This window comes from Hypomesus nipponensis, chromosome 4, assembly GCF_054491055.1.
Source record: "Hypomesus nipponensis isolate SF chromosome 4, ASM5449105v1, whole genome shotgun sequence".
NCBI classification, from domain to species: domain Eukaryota; kingdom Metazoa; phylum Chordata; class Actinopteri; order Osmeriformes; family Osmeridae; genus Hypomesus; species Hypomesus nipponensis.
This window is the reverse complement of record NC_140364.1, coordinates 5,219,608-5,237,609: the sequence shown is the minus strand read 5'-3', so window position 1 is coordinate 5,237,609 and position 18,002 is coordinate 5,219,608. Positions and strand designations below refer to the sequence as shown.

Sequence of the window (18,002 nt, the reverse complement as noted above, 5' to 3'; positions counted from 1 at the left end):
TGTTGCAAATTCTCTCCCTGCTGTCACTGGCTGTTGAACATGGCATTCAGCTGATAAGCCTGAACTAAATTCTCTCTGTCACACATGCAACACGATTGCCCCCTCTCTCATCCTTCCTGTCCTCTCTTCTTCATTTGCATCGGGAGTAGCATTTAGGCAGCTCTATTCTCTCTCTCTCTCTCTCTCTCCCTCCGTCTCTCCCTCTCCCCCTCCCTCTCCCCCTCCCCCTCCCCCTCCCCCTCCCCCTCCCTCCCTCCCTCCCTCCCTCCCTCCCTCCCTCCCTCCCTCCCTCCCTCCCTCCCTCCCTCCCTCCCTCCCTCCCTCCCTCCCTCCCTCCCTCCCTCCCTCCCTCCCTCTCTCTCTCTCTCTCTCTCTCTCTCTCTCTCTCTCTCTCACTCACTCACTCACTCACTCTCACAAGTCTCCCACTCTCCTCTTTTTTTATCCTTTTCTCCCTCATTTGCATGGTGCACTTAATCTTTATCTTTCACTCTTCCCCCTCCACTTTTTTTTTTTTACCTTTCTCCGTCTCCTGTATGTCCATGGTGCGGCCGTACTACTGCTTAACACACACACGCAGCAGTCACTTTGTACATAGGCTGCTGTCACATGTTGAGCAGTGCCTGGAACATGGCCATGTGAGAACCAGGACCGGGTGGACGACAGGCAGGAGAAAATGGACCCAGGATCAACCCCAGCCCTCCCAGCTGCAAGGGGAAATGGAGCGTCTGCAGAAACGTCCACTAACACTGATCTACCTCCCTTCTTTCTCTCTCCCCCCCCCACACTCCTCCCCCCCCCCCCTCCTCTGGATGTTATGAGGGTACACTCAAAAGGCAGCATGGATAGACATGCTCAGTGGTCATTTCAATTCCAGCACACACACAACTCACGTGAGAGACCTGAGGTTGTAGCATACACACAGGAACATATACACTGTTGATAGTATACACTGTAGATGGTATACACTGTAGATGGTATACACTGTAGATATATACACTGTAGATAGTATACACTGTAGATGGTATACACTGTAGATATATACACTGTAGATGGTATACACTGTAGATAGTATGCACTGTAGATGTTATACACTGTAGATGTTATACACTGTAGATGGTATACACTGTAGATATATACACTGTAGATGGTATACACTGTAGATGGTACACTGCAGATGGTATACACTGTAGATAGTATACACTGTAGACGGTATACACTGTAGATATATACACTGTAGATGGTATACACTGGGGCATGTGTGCACACCCATGGACAAGCAGACGCCTGCATACCAACACACCCATTGAGCGGAGCTTTTAAGACGAAACCGCTCAATAAATGGAGACACTCAAAGAGGGGTAGGGTAAGCCAGACTTCCACCACTCAGGAAAAGTTGCGGAGCAAATCGTTTTTTTCTGGACGGGTCAGCAACACTAACCGTTCGAGAGTGATACAAGGTCTCTAAAATGGAGGCGTTACTGTCTTAATACACTCTGTTAGCACGATTGTAATCTGCCATTGAACCATTTTATCAGGGGTCTGTCGCGTGAAAAACTTGTAATTAAATTGATGCCCGATTTACAAGTATGTCTTGTGTGTGTCGGTTTATCGTGCCACTGTTTAACTTCATCTCGGTAATAGTGTGCCCTTTTGCAAACACATGAATTCGGAAGTAATCACAGTATCATGTGTGTTGACCGGCACGTACTCGACGGATCAGATCAGCAATTCGTCATTTATTCTGTCGGGCCTGATCTCTTACACGAGCGACCGTATGCTTTCTTAATGACATCTTCCGATCAACCCACCCCAGACAACAAGATTAAATAGCACCGCAATTAAGTCAGCTGACACGACAATACATTCTGAAGTAAGGACACTGGTTTTAAGCAGATTTTTTGGATTAGGGACATCTACTGGACTGGACGTACACGCATAGAGGACACACACATTCTGACATCACACACACACACACACACACACACACACACACACACACACACACACACACACACACACAGAGACTTTCAGAGAAGAGCCATTTCACTCACGCCATTAGCAACCCTGGCTCAAGTGATGGGAGACATGGCTGGCTGGTGACTTCATAGGTGAGCTTCTCCATTTCACAGGACGTGCATACACAATCATGCACAGGGTGAAAAGCCACTCTCGGACAATGGACGCACTAATGGAGTGTGTACACACATAAAACACACACACACACACAAATGCTGCATACGCACAAACACACACACAGCCGTATGGAAAAATGTTTCCACAGGCACCAAACTACAAACTCACCAACTGAAAATCCATCCATCCATCCATCCACACACATCCACACACACACAGAGCAACACTCACGGTTGAAGTCTCGGTGGCGGGCCCTGGCCCTCCAGGGTCTGTTGTGTATCCAGTGCAGCCGTCTGTGCAGCTCCATGGCTGGGGGCCAGTCTCTGGTGCTGTGGGCCTCTCATCCAAGGGCCTCACCCACTCCTCCGACCTACCTCACCCCCAAGAAGGGGTCTCATCCCCGGGCACCAGCACTGTCAGTCCCCCCTACCCTTCCCTTGGGCTGTCTTGGATCTCGAGAGCGAAAGGTTGCCAACAACCAGGTTCCGTAATGGCGTCCGCTGAGGCTGTATAGCGTCGGCTACTGCACCTTGTTGGTTTGGTCGTGCTAGCTGGCTTGTCTCCGCTCTAATCTTTTATGCATGAGTCAGTGGAACCCAACTCCCAGGGAGGGAGAGGGAAGATGAGGCCTCAACCCAGGCCAGAGCACCTATCCCTGGGCAGCATCAGAGATGAGGACTGCACACCCCTGGTGAAACGTGATCCACACACAATGCTGACGGGACTGGGAGGGGCTGGTTGGAGAGTCATTAGAAAATGCTGCTAAGTGCACCAGCCTCTCTCAGACTCATTAGCCCGGTGAAGTCTTTTATGTACGCCACAAACTCACTTTATTCAACACACAGCATTCTCACTGACAAGCGCACACACGCTCGTTTTACACACTCACGGGTCACACAAAGGGCCGTAATTCCCACTTAGTACACAACAGACTCACTAAATGCATGCTCCAACACGCAGGTCACACTCCCTCACTTACATATTGAGCTGTCTGGTTGGTAACGAGATCAATTCATTTATTCCACCGAAATACTCAAAAGCACGTGATCCCACATTTACCTCAGGTGAACCAATAACGTTCTCCCTCTACTTCCATTCCAGAGCTCTTAAGAGCTTTCATTGGGAAAAGGGACCCTCCTAGTGGATAGTCCTGTAAATGCAGGATGTGAGGTGACCCAAAACAGAATCAGGGTCTCTGTAACACATAGGGTGAATGAATTACATTGGGTCACTGGCAGGGTAGACCAGAAGCCATATATAATTTATTTTTTATTTTATATAATTATATTAAGTATATAATTAAGTATATAATTTATTTTTATATATGTAATCTTGGGATCACTACTCATAGGTTTACATATCTTTAAAACTATGAGCACTTTGAAAATGTCTCTTATTGGGGGTCCCCCAACTTTTGTGAGAGGTCGTTCCAGTCAATGGATATTGGTTCCAGGTAAAGAACCCTATGAGATGGTTTGAGGATATCTGACAAAACAACATTGTGAGAAGCCAGGACCAACTTCAAGTTACTCAGATCAAGCATTCTGTTGAATATTTGATTCAAATAAATCCACATTCCAGTCAGTCAGAGATTCCACCAAGAATTCCTTTACGTTCTAAAGCTAGTCATTAATCGTTCGCTGTATAAAGAACACTGACAAAAATAATAAATAAAACAGGAGAGCAATATGATAGTGGAATCTCAATCTTTAACATTGCAGTTTGACGACCCAATTGAAAGACTGGGCTTCACAACAGGACCTAAACAGTACCACAACACAATGGACAACACAGTACAGACCACCACCTTCTTTGTAGGAATGACGGACCAAATGACCAAAACAACATCACGTGACCATGACATTGACCTTTTCTCGAAGTACCCAATTTATTTAAATGGTTTAGAAATGAAATTCAAACTTTCTCCACTTTTATTTTGGGGAAAACTACAAAATGTGTGCATGCATGATTCAGATGCTGGTGGCACAAGAAACAGTGGAAAGGGTCGTCTAATTGTCCTTCACATATTCTAAATATGCACAGCACATGATGAAGTGGGTGAGGAAATTGAACACTGATGCGATAAAGAAACCCCTAGAACACTGACATTCCAGAATCTTCTTTTATTAAAGAGGAAACGCTCCTACGCTCTTCCATGGCTTCATGGCAAATATCTGACGCATAAACACAGTACACAAAAGGTTTGCATAACAATATCAACCATCAAGGCTATTTGGTCCAGGAGTGATGAAGGCACAACTGAAGACACTACAGCACACTTACATGGTGAACACACACACACAACATTTTCTTCAAGACAGCAGAGAACGGAAATTTCACATATGCATTTTTTTTTCTTCTTCCTATAAAAAGGCAACTTTCACGTACTAAGACTGAGGGTTGATGGAAATGGGTCTCCTGCAGTTCTGCTCTGGACGCGGTGGTCCTTCAGAGGAGTGTTGGAGCTTCTGAGCAGCAGCTTCTGCGCTGGCGTCAAAGCCTACGTCTAAAGCACACAGTACATGACTTGATGCAGGAGGACAGAACTGGCAGAGTCTGCCAGCTGACCTCATCAGTTAAAACATCACAGCTCACCTGGAATACAAAACCAGGCAGTAGAAGAAGACGACAAGATCATGTCAAAAGGTTACGTTTGTATACGTGGTTACACACACTGCAATCAGAGACCTGCGTGCACAGACTGATGCATTACAACATGATATAAGAGTGATTGAGAAAATAGAACCTTTAGGTGTCTAAAAGACCCCAAAGAGTGGGAAAACATAGTACAGCTGATTTATAGTTCCATTCACCTAACAAACAGACAATATGGTGAGTCTTAACATTAAAAAGAACGCCGCAAGGCATTTTATTCATAGCATAGTTTCCAACTATAACAATGTTCAACTGAAGGCCTTCAAATTGACACATAAAGGTACCATTGCAAACTGCCACAAACAAGAAAGGAGCTAGCATGCTACACTTAAAGCTACATTTAGGCAAGAGTCAGGTTTGGCATTGAGAAAGGGTAAACAAAAGAAACTTTGGATGGCATCAAATGTCAGACGCGAGCGAGCTCAGTAACTCATTTGTACAACCCGTCCCTGGATCGAGGAACGAACAGCATCACAGTCCCTCAACTGCAGTTATCTAAACCTACCACTAGAGGGTGCATAGGAACCATGTTTTGAGCCCCTGGTTTGGCTGAAGGCTTCAGAAACATTGCACGGTAAAGGATAATCTGGCATTCCTTGTGAGGCCAGAAGGCAGGATAATCATCCTATGTTGGTTGTATGGAGGCGCACATGGCTAAGTCCTTAAACCTACTTATACATCCAGTGGATTAAGAACATTCCAAGATACATGTACACCAAGGCAACTCTGCTAGCCGATCAGCAGGCCTTTGAAATTGCAAGCACATTAGCCAAGCAGGGTGTCGAGTACCACCCCCAATCATTGTACAGGACTCAGACAATGGATAGCCTGTCTTGATAAGGAACTTCACACAACGGAATTCCATTCATATCTTTCTGACATTCGACACCAGAAAGAAACTGTTCCCCTTCCAGAAACAGTGGATTCCTCTGGTTTGTCTGTCCTTAAAGATCATGCTGGATGATTTGCATTGAAACATTGATGGGGGGGGGGGGGGGGGGGGACCTGATTGGATCAGGCCTCTGGGAACTGTAGTTCCACTAGCAGGTTACTACAAGTCTTCAATGCTGCCGTTGGTGATTGTGGACGTGATAAAGCTAAAGGACAGCCAGCTCTGCACAGAACCGGTAGAGTGAAAAACACATGGGCAACTTCAGTGAACAACAAACAGCGGCAGCAGCTCAAAGCGACACATTGCAAAGCAGACGAGCGTGTGACTTTGGGGTGAGCTTTGTGCCAAACTGTGATTTAACAGGCAACCATGTGACAGACAACAGAAAAAGAACTAACAAAAAGGAGTGAAAACAAATAAGAATGATGAAGCTAAGAAGTGGCTTTTTGTCCCAGTCCAGTTTGCCTGTCATCCAACTCACGCTTCCTATAAGTGTATGATGTTTCTACAGGGCTCAGAGCTGCCATGAAGCTGGTTCTAAGTGGAGAGACGCAGACAAACTTGGCTCGACGGACACCGTGTCCAATCCGGCCTCTGGAAATGAACATGGGGTTAGAACAAGCATCCTTGGACCGACTTTAAAACCTGGAACGAAACAAGAGAGTCAAAAATCATTTCTTAATTCTAAGTGAACGGACCTCAAGAGTGATTTTCAGTCATCTTCAAAGTGCCTTAACCTATGTGTTTGAAACTTCAGAATCAAGACAGCTCAGCGATGCTGAGGGGCTATACTCTGTCTGACTGCTTTCAACAACCGGTGAGCTGCACTGGTGCTTGCGTGCGCGCTGGTGAATTCCACCCACAAGTCACCTCCGTGCTTAACACACACAGGAACTGCACGGTACTGTACACCTAATAGCTTTGCTCATAAATATAGTTCTGTTCAAATCCCGGCTCTGCAAGGCTCAATTGTCGGGGAGGAGGGAAGGAGGGGTGTTTGAGTGCGAGGTCCACCTTTCCGCTCAGTCTCTCCTCCCCCTCTTCTTCTCATCCCTCTCTCCTCCCTGTCCACTTCTTGGTTGTCCACTGCCATCCGTTCCTGCCCCTCCTTGCGCTCCGTAGCTCGCTGTACCCCGTAAAGCGTGGGGTCGATTCATGCCATACCTCGCCTCAGTCACTCGTTCATCCGTCCATTCCCTCCCGTTTGGCCGTCACTGCATCTTGTCCGGGTCGATGTTGTCCAGGTCGATGTCGGGCGACGCCACGCAACACAGGCACACCTTCTGGGTGTTGAGGGAGATCATATCTGCGGACGACCAGACAGGAAGTGAGATCGACGAAAAGATTCGACCCCGGAGGAGCGGCGCCCAAAACCTGCTGCCGTTCCCGACATGTAGATAAAAGGTTGTACGCAAGCCCAGCCCAGGAAATAACGGGTGACACTTTCAACGGCATTGGGCGGTTTCTGGCTGCTCGGAGCTCTCAACAAGGCTCACGGTCTAAAAGGAGCGCGGGACCTTCAAATACGAAAGAACACTTGGGGGGAATGTGAGTACGTGTGTGTGTGACCAGTGCTCACCCAGCATCCTGCTCAGGAAGGCGGGTCTGGAGCTGGGCGGCAGGTGGATGCAGACATAGTAGACGGGGGCGCCCGACAGCGCCACGCCGATGCCCACCAGGGAGTTGATGGTGTCGCTGTACAGGGGCACTATCACCAGGAACAGGGTGCAGATGCAGTACACCACGGGGAAGAACAGGCTCAGCTGGGGAGGGGGGGGGTGAAAGAGGTGGGGGGGGGGGGGAGGGTGAAAGGGATGAAGAGATATTAGAGGAGGCAGAGAGATGGAGAGATAAGGAGGAGACAAAGAGATAGAGAAAAAGAGATTGCAGCTCGCGTTACCTTGACGGGGCGGTGCATGTCGGGGAACTTGACCCTCAGGTAGATCTGGCTGGCAATGGACAGGCCAATGAACAGCCAGTAATTGAAGCTGAAGTAGTTAATGAGCTGGAAGACGTCCCTCACGCACAGGTAGATGAGAGACATGCCGCCCTGGAGGGGAAGAACACACACACGATAAGCAACACATCCTACTGATAGGGGTTGAAAAACAAATAGACCTCATGTACAGATCCCTTCTGCGTACACACATCAACACAAGTACACACACACACACACTTTAGTGGAGGTGGCACACTTACGTTAAAGAGCAGGGCTGGGATTGGGGTGTAACGTTTGACATGGATCATGCAGAGGACATTAGGCAGGTGTCCCTCTCTGGAACCCACGAAGAAGAGTCTACAGGTGGGGGAGAGAGAACTACCGGTCAACAACAGCGCTCGTCTGAGAAGACTTCTATCCATTTCCTAGAGAAGCTTTGGTCTTTAACCATATAGTCAATAAATACAACATTCATATCCTTTTTGTATGATAAGATGCCCGGTTTCAGATCCTCCACTTTGGTCAGTCTTGGTCTCTACAGTTCTTACAGATTCCCCAAGCACGACGTTTTGAGGTTGACCCACAACAGAAAGCGCACCATAGCGATGGCAAAACACGAAGGATCTGTGTAACACAGTGTTTACACCTTCAACAACCTGCTCTGAGATGGGGGGGGAGGGTACTGACCTGGAGGCGGCGATGATGGAAGAGTTGAGGCCGCCGTAGCAGGATATGGCCACCGACAGTGGGATCAGCCAGCGGGCCCAGCCCAGGACTTCGTCCGCAAACGTCTGAGGCGCAGGAAAGACAATGAACACCCAGTTTGTGCGTCTCGTTGGACTAGTCCCTTCGGACCAACCGTCAGGAAACGCGTCTTATTTTCTTCGACATTAGATGGCACCGGCCCCAAATCATCACACTAGTGTACTGTCAGAAATATTTTTTTGTATAAACATCTATATTTACCCCTTCAGTTGGGTTGTATCTATTTAAGAAATACATCCATTTCAGTACAGATGGGCTTCATGTTGACACAACTCCTCCCCCCCCCCCATTTCAGCCCCTTTTTATTTATTTTGCTAATTACATTTAGTCTTGATGTGCCTCGTTCAAAGCCTTCTCTAACTGCATCAGGAGATAACTTTGTAAGCTAGCAAAAGTCCCGGTTGACATTGTCAAAGGGAGCCCGTTAGGAATTCAGTTACCGGCAGTGGCTTCCAGGCCAGACCAGACGAGAGAAGAACAGAGATCAGTTAATGGTCTTTGAGGCTGAACAGATGCTGCAAATGAGGACAGAGCCTCATGACTTGCTAATAAGGTTGGTGGTTTAATCAGGGTGCATGTGCATTCTTTTTTACTGGACTGTCCTGTGTGCAGCATAGCCTCAGAACCTTTGTTTCTAGTTAATAGAGCAGAACCTTTCCATCGCAGATCTAACCTTGCGATACAGCTGGATTGGCAAGATCAAGACCACAGGAGAATCTAAGTGGGCGGTTCACGGTTTGTTTGTGGTTCACGGAGGTTCAGACCAATCAGTGTCCTGTGAGGAGCTACTGGCAGCTACAGAAGAGGTTGAAGTTAGCCTGGGATAGAGAGATGGATTCACTTGCTAAGTGTTTTTTGAAAGCGCCTGCCCTTTTCCAAGCAGATTCCAAGGACGACTCCCCATATGGTAAAGTGTAACAAACCATCAGGAGAGTCAGGTTATCGCAAACGACCTTTCGACAGCATTTCCGTCGCTACACACCCCTCAACACAGCTGACGGCTAGTCAAACAACACCTGCTCACCACGGCTACAGCCTCGCTGGCCAACACAGTGTCCGCGTCCATGACAACGTAATAAGCGATGTTAGTCAGGATGTAGATCACCGTGACGATGGGCATGGAGATGGCTATGGATAACGGGAGGTTCCTGTTATTGGATGAAGGGTAAAAAAATATATATATATATACATATATTTAAAAAAATATATCAAGCCACAGCATAAGGATGTTAGACAACAGAAAAGAAAATTGCGCCAATGCTAACGGCCAAACGCACAATGTGTGCGCGCGCGCGTCACGCACCTCTCTGGGTTCTTGATCTCCTCCGTGATGAAGTTGAGCGTGTCCCAGCCAGAGTAGGAGTAGAGCGCCGCGTACAGGGCCAGGGCAATGTCCCCGGGGTTCCACTTGGAGCCCTTGAACGAGTCCTCAAAGTTCTCCGTCTTGCCTGTGGAGAACACAAGGCCGAGACATCACGGAGGGTCTCCAGGTAAAAAAAGCTCTACGTGCAGTACACGGGTCCCATACTGGATGTGGTGTGGACAAACGTACAGGAAAGAGGATTCTCAAGGGAAAGGGACGGCATGTGTTTGTATGTGTAACTGTAAAGGTGTGTGTAAGGTGTTTGGGACGTACCTTGTCCTAGTTTCACCATCCCGGCGATGATGATGACTATGAGGGCCAGCACCTTGGCAAAGGTGGAGATGACCTGGAGGATGGCTCCCCACTTCACCTTCATACAGTTGATGCACGTCAGAAGACCTGGGGAGGAGGGATAGTGCAGTCTGTCATCAGGCTTTCACACGCGAAAGGGAGAGGAGTTGGACCAGGAATTAAACAGGACAAGAAAAAAAAAAAAAAAAAAAAAGTCTGGTTCAAACCAGGCGCGTGGTCATATCAAGAAACCTTCTCGTTTAAAAATCTTTACCAAAGAAGCACTTTCGACTCCTATGGAATATTAAATTGTAGGTTCTCTCATCTTGGTCAACCAAACTGTGGAATACATTAGAGATAATGTGAAACGAGCAGCCACCAGAACACAGACTGGCTCTGATAAAGCTAACTGCCTGGGAATGGCTTCAGATAAAGAGGCAGATAAACAGCTTCTCTCCCTCTACGCAGGATGACCGACAGCTGACGAGCAGAGGACGAATAGGCCATGTCAGACTTTTATATGCGATCGATTGAGCTTGCCTTTCACTTTAGAGCTGGACAGGAGGAGGAAATATATCAGCAAAAGTGTAGAGGCACTTCTGTCGCGTCTGGCAAACGGTCAACGTGCTTGAAAGTACGAAATGCATGAGGGCTTGACATGTTCTACCTGGTGCAGGTCGCATGCCTCAGACTTCCCTGGTTACAATTTGACGACGTTTAAGAGCTGGGTCTTCCCCTTCCACGAATGATTAGAAATATCACTGAGGTAGAGATAGCTGATCCAGGACCAGTCCACCAGCAGTGACACCGGTTTGAGATCCGGGTCAATCTCCTTCGCCGACGTGGATCTCAAACCGCTACATTTGAGTTTGATGACGAGAAGAAATCGGTATCTCATCTATTCAAACATTCCTTAAATCTTAAATCTTCCTTAAGTGTGCAATCTCGGAAAGAGCTGGTTAACAGTGCACAAGAAAACTGACATGACCAATGAAGTAACTTCATATGAAAACACTACATTAAGCCTATACTTTAACACAGGGGTCTCCAACCCCTGTTCCTGGAGAGCTACTGGCTTGTAGGTTTTTGCTCAATCCCTAATCTAGCACACCTGATTGATCAGGTAACTGGTGTTGAACCTGGTCAAATGAGTGTGGTTGGAGCAAAGCCAACAGGCTGGTAGTTCCCTGCTTTGACCTCTCTTCCTAAGATGGAAGGCTGGATATCACGCTAACGAGCTCCAAGTCACACCAAAGGCTTTTCGCGTGCATGTGGCAGGAAGTCGGCCCCCAGTGGTGAACCGCATGCTTGGATGGTGGCTGTGTGGACTGTGTGGACTCAGCAGACGCTTATTTGCCGGTCCGAACAAGGCCAGGATAACAAAAGGGGTTACAGTGCTCGCTGAGGTAATCTTTCTAATGGCCCTGACTTTAAAGCACATGACGCGGGATTTACATTCTAAAGCACTCATGAGAAAAATACATCATGAATGAAGCATTGCCCAGGCGCTACATGGCAAACATGTTTCAGGTCATTTCACAATTCACTCTTTGGAGCACTGAAATTGTTGGCAGTAGAACATTGCTCATTACACCAGTGTTCTATTGGTATTTTATAGCGGTAGATGGGCCGGATAACTCTTAGTACACAGCAGTCTAGTGAAAAGTGCATTGTGCTTCAGGCTCCCTGCAGCTCTGACTGGTGGAGGAGGAGGAAGTGTCAACATTGACATAGTGGGTGTACATCATAGGTGCATTTAGATTCACTTCTCAAGCACATTGTGCAGAACGATTATAGAAAAACACCCCAAATTGGACTAAGTCTGTTTTTCCAAACAATACAATGTACTCTGACTTGGTGTGAGCTTCTCTAACAGTGGCCACAGAGCTGGATGGTAGTAGGTCATCTCTGCATGTTCAGTACTGACAGTGTTCGCAAGAATATGGACCTATGACGATACTAAATTGTATTAACTATAAATCTGAGTGAAAAGGTCATAAACATACAAGTATACTTAGTTGACTGTGCTTCACAAAGTAAACCTTGATTCGTTCAAATACACATCTGTACAAATTTCGGACCACTAATCAAAATCTTTTCTGCATTTATCCGATTTCCTTTTTAATGCATGGACTCCACAACTCCAAGGCACTAGATTAGGCACACTCCTCAGGCTATCATGCACGCACAAAAACACACAAAGGGGAACTCCTCACCAAAATACGTTATTCATAATCTAGTGTAAACATGCTCAAAGATAAAAAATAGGAAGTCTAGGGTGAGAAGAAAAACAGACTATTGAGTTGCACTCCCTCTCGGAAGGCTTTCCGCGTTAGAGCTCATGTCTGCCTACTGCTCAGTGGGAGCTTGTGTGTGAGTGTGTGTAACATGTAACATTGTATAAATGTTCTCTCAATACACACTGGTCACACTCCAACCTGGTCTAGAAACAGCTGAAGCTTCCATGTGCAGCGACACCAAAAACATGAACCCGAAGCACAACTAGAATGAATGTCAAGAAAGCATTCCTTTGCTCATGAACAACATGGAGTGCGAGATCACGATACACACCTAAACCTGTATTCTACATGGGAGTGTATCAGCAGGCATTGAGGAGAAAAACGGTTCTGGTGGGTTTACAGAGACTAAAATGAAATCGGAGCACTTCCTGGAGGTACAAATGAAAAATCCGACATGGCCTCAGAAACGGCCCAGTGGCTGACTGAGGTACTCCTCCTACCAATGATGGCTGCGGCTATGAGCCGGACGGCATCGTAGGGGGCGGAGCAGGTGGGATAGAAGGGCTGGACCAGGTAGGTGGAGAAGGTTAGGGCTATGACCGCCTGGCACGCCGGCTCCACGATCATCAGCGACGTCCACAACCTTTCAGATTCAAATCATCCAGAACTTGAATTATGCGCCTCAGGCAAACATGATGCAAAACACATGACGCAAAACATAACATATATACACATGAGGATCAAGATAAATACGGGAAATAATTGATACGGGTCGGAACTGAGATACTTTCCTTCTGCAACTTTTGCTTTTTCCTCAGTCCCTACAAACCATAACATTTAGTTCAGACTGTAACACACACACACACACACACACACGCACCTGATGAAGGCCAAGAAGCCACCAAAGGACTCTAAAATGTAGGCGTAGCTGGCCCCGGACTTGCGGATTGTGGTTCCCAGCTCTGCGTAGCACAGGGCGCCGAACACAGAAAAGACGCCTCCAATGGCCCAGACCACAAGGGACAGCCCAAACGACCCAGTGTGCAACAACACACCCTGTGTAGAGACGGGGGGAAGACATCACCAACAGGTAGCAAAGCCCCCATGTTCACTCCCTAAAACATGCTTACAAAATCTTCCATAGCATACTGCCATCAGGATTTGTCTGATAGTATGACTCTGAAAATGTGAAAAAATGTACTCTCTTAATATGTGGAAAAAAAAAGTACTGTACTTTATGCTACAACTGATAGACATAGCCATGAGTAGCCGTGATGTCCCAACATGAGTCTAAAACAGAGCTTCCGACCCCGTTTCTACCACCCTGTAGGGCTTCACCTCCACCCTAACCTAGCTCAGCCGATAGAATAGGGCGATACTTTTTCATTCCTTCATTCCTGTATTCATTGTCCAGTCCTCTGAGATGCTCAGCTTGAGTGCATCAGACACCTGCACCTACCATGCATGTAAGAAATACTTTGATTTTGTCTTGGACTTGGACTTGGCAACTGCCTTCATTAACTTGACACTATCCCAGCAATTGGGCCGATAAGTCTTCTTCAATCGCCTGGCTTTAAAAAGGGCCGCTACATAACAACGAGCAAACCCTGCCTCTAATAAGGACACGCTACATAACAACGAGCAAACCCTGCCTCTAATAAGGACACGCTACATAACGACGGGCAAACCCTGCCTCTAATAAGGACACGCTACATAACGACGGGCAAGCCCTGCCTTTAATAAGGACACGCTACATAACGACGGGCAAGCCCTGCCTTTAATAAGGACACGCTACATAACGACGGGCAAGCCCTGCCTTTAATAAGGACACGCTACATAGCGACGGGCGAGAACTGCCGTACTATTGGCGAGACGAAGATGCCCGAGCCGATCATGTTGCCCACGATGAGGCAGACGCCGTGCAGCAGGGAGATCTCCTGCTTCAGACGCATCGACTCCACCGACGTGGCGTCCCCTTCGGCCGTCATGGCTGCTCGGCGAGCACGCGGCCCGGAGGAAGAGAGGGAAGCCCCAAGGGGAGGGGCGAGATGGACGGGTGGACGGCGAGAGACGGAGGGGCGGAGGACGAAGCCGGGAGGCAGAGACGGAGCCGTCTAGGCCGGGCGGAGGGTGGAGGGCTGGACGAGAGGGTGTGTAGACCAAGGGAGGGGGCTCGGCTCAGGGCAGGATCAGGAACCAAGTCAGGGTTGGGGAAGCCAAGCTGGGAAACCTCAGCTTGTAGTCACAGCATCTCCCTTCACCAGTTGTCCTTTGAGGGGAACAATCTGAAAGAAAAAATATATATAGTCAGTGTGGCCACAGGGTTCCCAAACACGTTAGCAGGTTAATCAATGACTAAGTTCTACTACCTAGCCAGCAGCATATCTTCCAACTAATCAAGACAGGAGTAGCCTTTTTGTCATCCATTGAGAAACCACGGAAAACGCTCGACAGAAGCAGAATGCCACAGTATTGACTGCGCTGGCGAAGTCAGCACCCCTTTTGAAAGGGAGGGTCGCTGAGTTTCTATGGCCCAAATGCAGTGCGTCACGCCTACTGATGCACCAGGCGGCAAGCTAGTCTTGTGACAAGTCTTTCTGGCCTTTTTTCATTAGCACATTGCTGGACCCAGCTGAACCTGTTAATTGGCTTCAGGAGTTAGAACCTACGTGTTCAAAAAAACAAATACCTTTAGGTGTATTACTATACTGTACATTATATTCTGGTATACAGGGTTGAGTGTGCCTCACTTTTTCCAACCCATGCTTGGTGGGCAGTTGGAAACAAGTGACGCCAATGAACTGCTTGGCTCCTGTGGGACTACTGGGAACACAGCAGATTTCTCAAGGTCCTTTTGTCTTGGAAGAGAGAAGGATTCCTCTCTGAATCTTCAAATGTTTCTGGTGCTGTCGGAGGATTTACTATGTCGGGCAGTTGGTACATCAATGTAACTGTGGAACAGGCCCTTTCGATTCAGCACATAGATCTGGCATAATATCAACGGGAGATTTCGACATTTCACAAAGTGATCCATCTTATAATACTCGATATATACACTACCAGTCAAAAGTTTTAGAACTTGACATTTGTGGAATAAATACATTGATTTAGGCTTGAACTCATCTTCACTATTCCTTTCATTGACTTGGTACTTTCAGAGCAATTAGGTATTATCTAATATGTCTTCATAAGCGCTAAACTGCCAGAGGTTAAAAAATAGCTTAGGTTTGTCTTCCTTTGTTAATTGAAAAACCTAAACTTGATGGTTGAAAGTGATAGTTTGGAGGCTCTTTTACTGGATCCAGTCGGCTGCTTCCACAGAGTGAGTGGCACCCTGAACCAAAACTGCTACCACAGCATTTTGCAGCATTTCAACCATCAAAAGCTGTGCTTAAGCTGTGTTTGAAGCTGTTGTCCTGTGAGCCGCCTATCACGCAAACTGTTGACTCTCAGAAACTTGTCTTCTGATTCTGTTGTTGTGGCTTTGGGTCTGGCAGACCTCTTACCGCTTACCTATGTACCAATTCAGGTCATTCACTGGACTTGAACTGTGTAAAATTAAATACAAATTTTAAAAATTGGTGTATTTCGAATAGTGGCCTGACCTTGTAAATAGACTTAACTATGAGAAATGTACATTGAATACATTTCAATTACATGCTGCTGTATAACTTGGATAGCCTTGACATTTACAGCAGCAGTTTGTCAAATATTGGGGGTAAAGAACACCTGCAAAGACTTTGCATAAAGGCCTCCAGTTTATACATTTACAGCTGATCTTTACACTAACAGTGTACCGACAAATGGGCAGGAAGTAAGTGAATACAACTGTCAAGGTGTTGAGGCATTGGTCCCCAAACCTAAAAGCCATCAAGCAATTATCCCCATCAGAAGCAATAAAAGGTCATTGGAGGGGCAGAAGACAATAATAATATAATTCGATTTTGGTAGCATCTGGTTTGAATGCTTCTTTAGTTCCGAAATTAGGCTACAGATTGCTGTCGGGTTACGAATTATTTAGTTGTACCTTTACAAACTGCCTGGTTGTGTCCTGTAGTCATCCGTTTAAATGTTGAAAACATGAATCATGAAAAAGCATGCCAACATGAGTTCCTATTCTGTTCTTGGAGATGTTGGCTACCTCACTCATCTTCCGCCACAGCAATAACATGAAACGTGGACACTGCTCTACCGGCACTAGCTAAAAATGCTTTATGTAATACCCGGCATTGCTTCGAAATCTGGATTAAGGCTTCCTTCGCGATGCAATTTCCGTTCTCGTAAAAAGTGATTATTTTAGTTAGATACTTCTATGTATAACGTATTAATAGTATAGTTTATCTAAAAGTCAACGTTGAATATTAGTAGCTACTATAGCTAGTTAGCTCGCAACCGACTATCCTAAAAAGCAGATCTACTGTACTGTAGCTCGTCCTATGCTACGTCACCCATAATAATTGGCGCCGCTTTCATCATCTCCACATCTGGTTGTAGGCATGCTAGCAAATTTAATAAGTTGTTTCCAAAACACCACACTTAAAACATGCACTACAGCAACCGCCCTCAGCAATTACTTACTAGAAATTACAAACCGCTGTAACTGGAGGACACATGGATGCTGGGCATTTGAGAAGCTAGCTAGTTAGCTCAACAACCGCTAGAAAACAACAATCAATTAGAAAGTTAATGCTAAATACGTTTTGTACTGTTCCTTTAGTAAAAGCAAGTACTGATTCATTAATTTTAAGTGGTATATACGAGAAACAAACATTAGCGGTATCATATAAGATATAGTAAATCCTTAACCACAAACCTTCACTCAGCTCCTCAACTTCCTTCTGTGAGCTTGCTAACAAGAAACCCATGTGTCTGAGCTGATTGACTTTTAGGAAGGAGGCACAGCTGGCTCACTACATCGTGTCGTCATCATAACGGGGTCTCATGACCCCGCCTCATTGAGACTTGCTGCTGAGGATAAGTGGTGAATGTCAGAAGTAGCCTCGAACCAAGATATATTTTATTGTCTCTTGTTCCCCTTGATTATCTGTTTGTATGTTTTACATCTTTCTTATCCTTTTCCATTTCTTTTGTCTTCTCATATGTAGTATATGGTATATGCAGTGCAGAGATCTTTGTCCTTATGGCAAAAAACATTGTATATTTCCAGGCTACTTCATTTTACTCTCTAAATAGTCGCCGTTACTGTGTGGCAGGTTAAAACATTCATTGTACTGAGGTACATTTACCCACTGCTAAATGATTCCATTATGGTTAATCAGTGACTTGAGTGAGAGGTTTCTCGCTCTGCACTTGACATTTGTTTATCATTCACTCCAAACAGGGGCAAAGCAATAACATTGATAGAATCTGTCCACAAATTGTAGACACAAACAGTCAATGTCTTGTTTCAAGGAGAAGAATAAAAGGCTAGAGCAAGCTAACATTTCAAAGTGTTTTTTTTTATTTTTATACCTGTGACCGTGACCATCTGTGTCTGCCGTGATTGACCAACTCTACCTCTGAACATAAAAGTTATGGCGAGTCTTAAAACCTATTATAAAATGTATATAATAGTCCAGTGTTTGCCCAGAAACATCATGGCACACAGGCTTACATAATAAGCTACACTTATTGAATTCAACAGACCGTGTGGACAGACTGGACTACACTTTCTTTCCAAGGGCTATCAGGCTTCTGAACGGACATTGATATGGATACACT

The 18,002-nt window shown here is 46.2% G+C and overlaps 1 protein-coding gene across 5 annotated transcripts; it reads right to left on the bottom strand.

Moving 5' to 3' along the window:
* Nucleotides 1-3,825: 3,825 nt before the first annotated feature.
* On the bottom strand, nucleotides 3,826-17,207 carry LOC146295168 (Y+L amino acid transporter 2). 5 transcript variants are annotated; one of them, XR_014753280.1, is made up of 13 exons: nucleotides 17,095-17,207; nucleotides 14,144-14,566; nucleotides 13,162-13,337; nucleotides 12,782-12,924; nucleotides 10,024-10,149; nucleotides 9,691-9,835; nucleotides 9,412-9,535; nucleotides 8,310-8,413; nucleotides 7,883-7,979; nucleotides 7,584-7,733; nucleotides 7,263-7,446; nucleotides 6,382-6,989; nucleotides 3,826-6,277 (listed from the first exon to the last, which is right to left on the bottom strand). XR_014753280.1 is itself a non-coding variant. In XM_084695907.1 (13 exons), exons 2-12 carry the CDS (start codon nucleotides 14,267-14,269, stop codon nucleotides 6,895-6,897), a joined length of 1,470 nt encoding a protein of 489 aa, XP_084552033.1. In that variant the 5' UTR covers nucleotides 14,270-14,566; nucleotides 17,095-17,207; the 3' UTR covers nucleotides 3,826-6,328; nucleotides 6,848-6,894. The 5 variants fall into 5 exon arrangements, 4 of the variants coding, with proteins under 4 accessions (XP_084552033.1, XP_084552034.1, XP_084552031.1 ...); XM_084695907.1 differs by having other exon boundaries at nucleotides 3,826-6,328; nucleotides 6,848-6,989; XM_084695908.1 differs by having other exon boundaries at nucleotides 6,848-6,989.
* Between the last annotated feature and the right edge of the window lie 795 nt (nucleotides 17,208-18,002).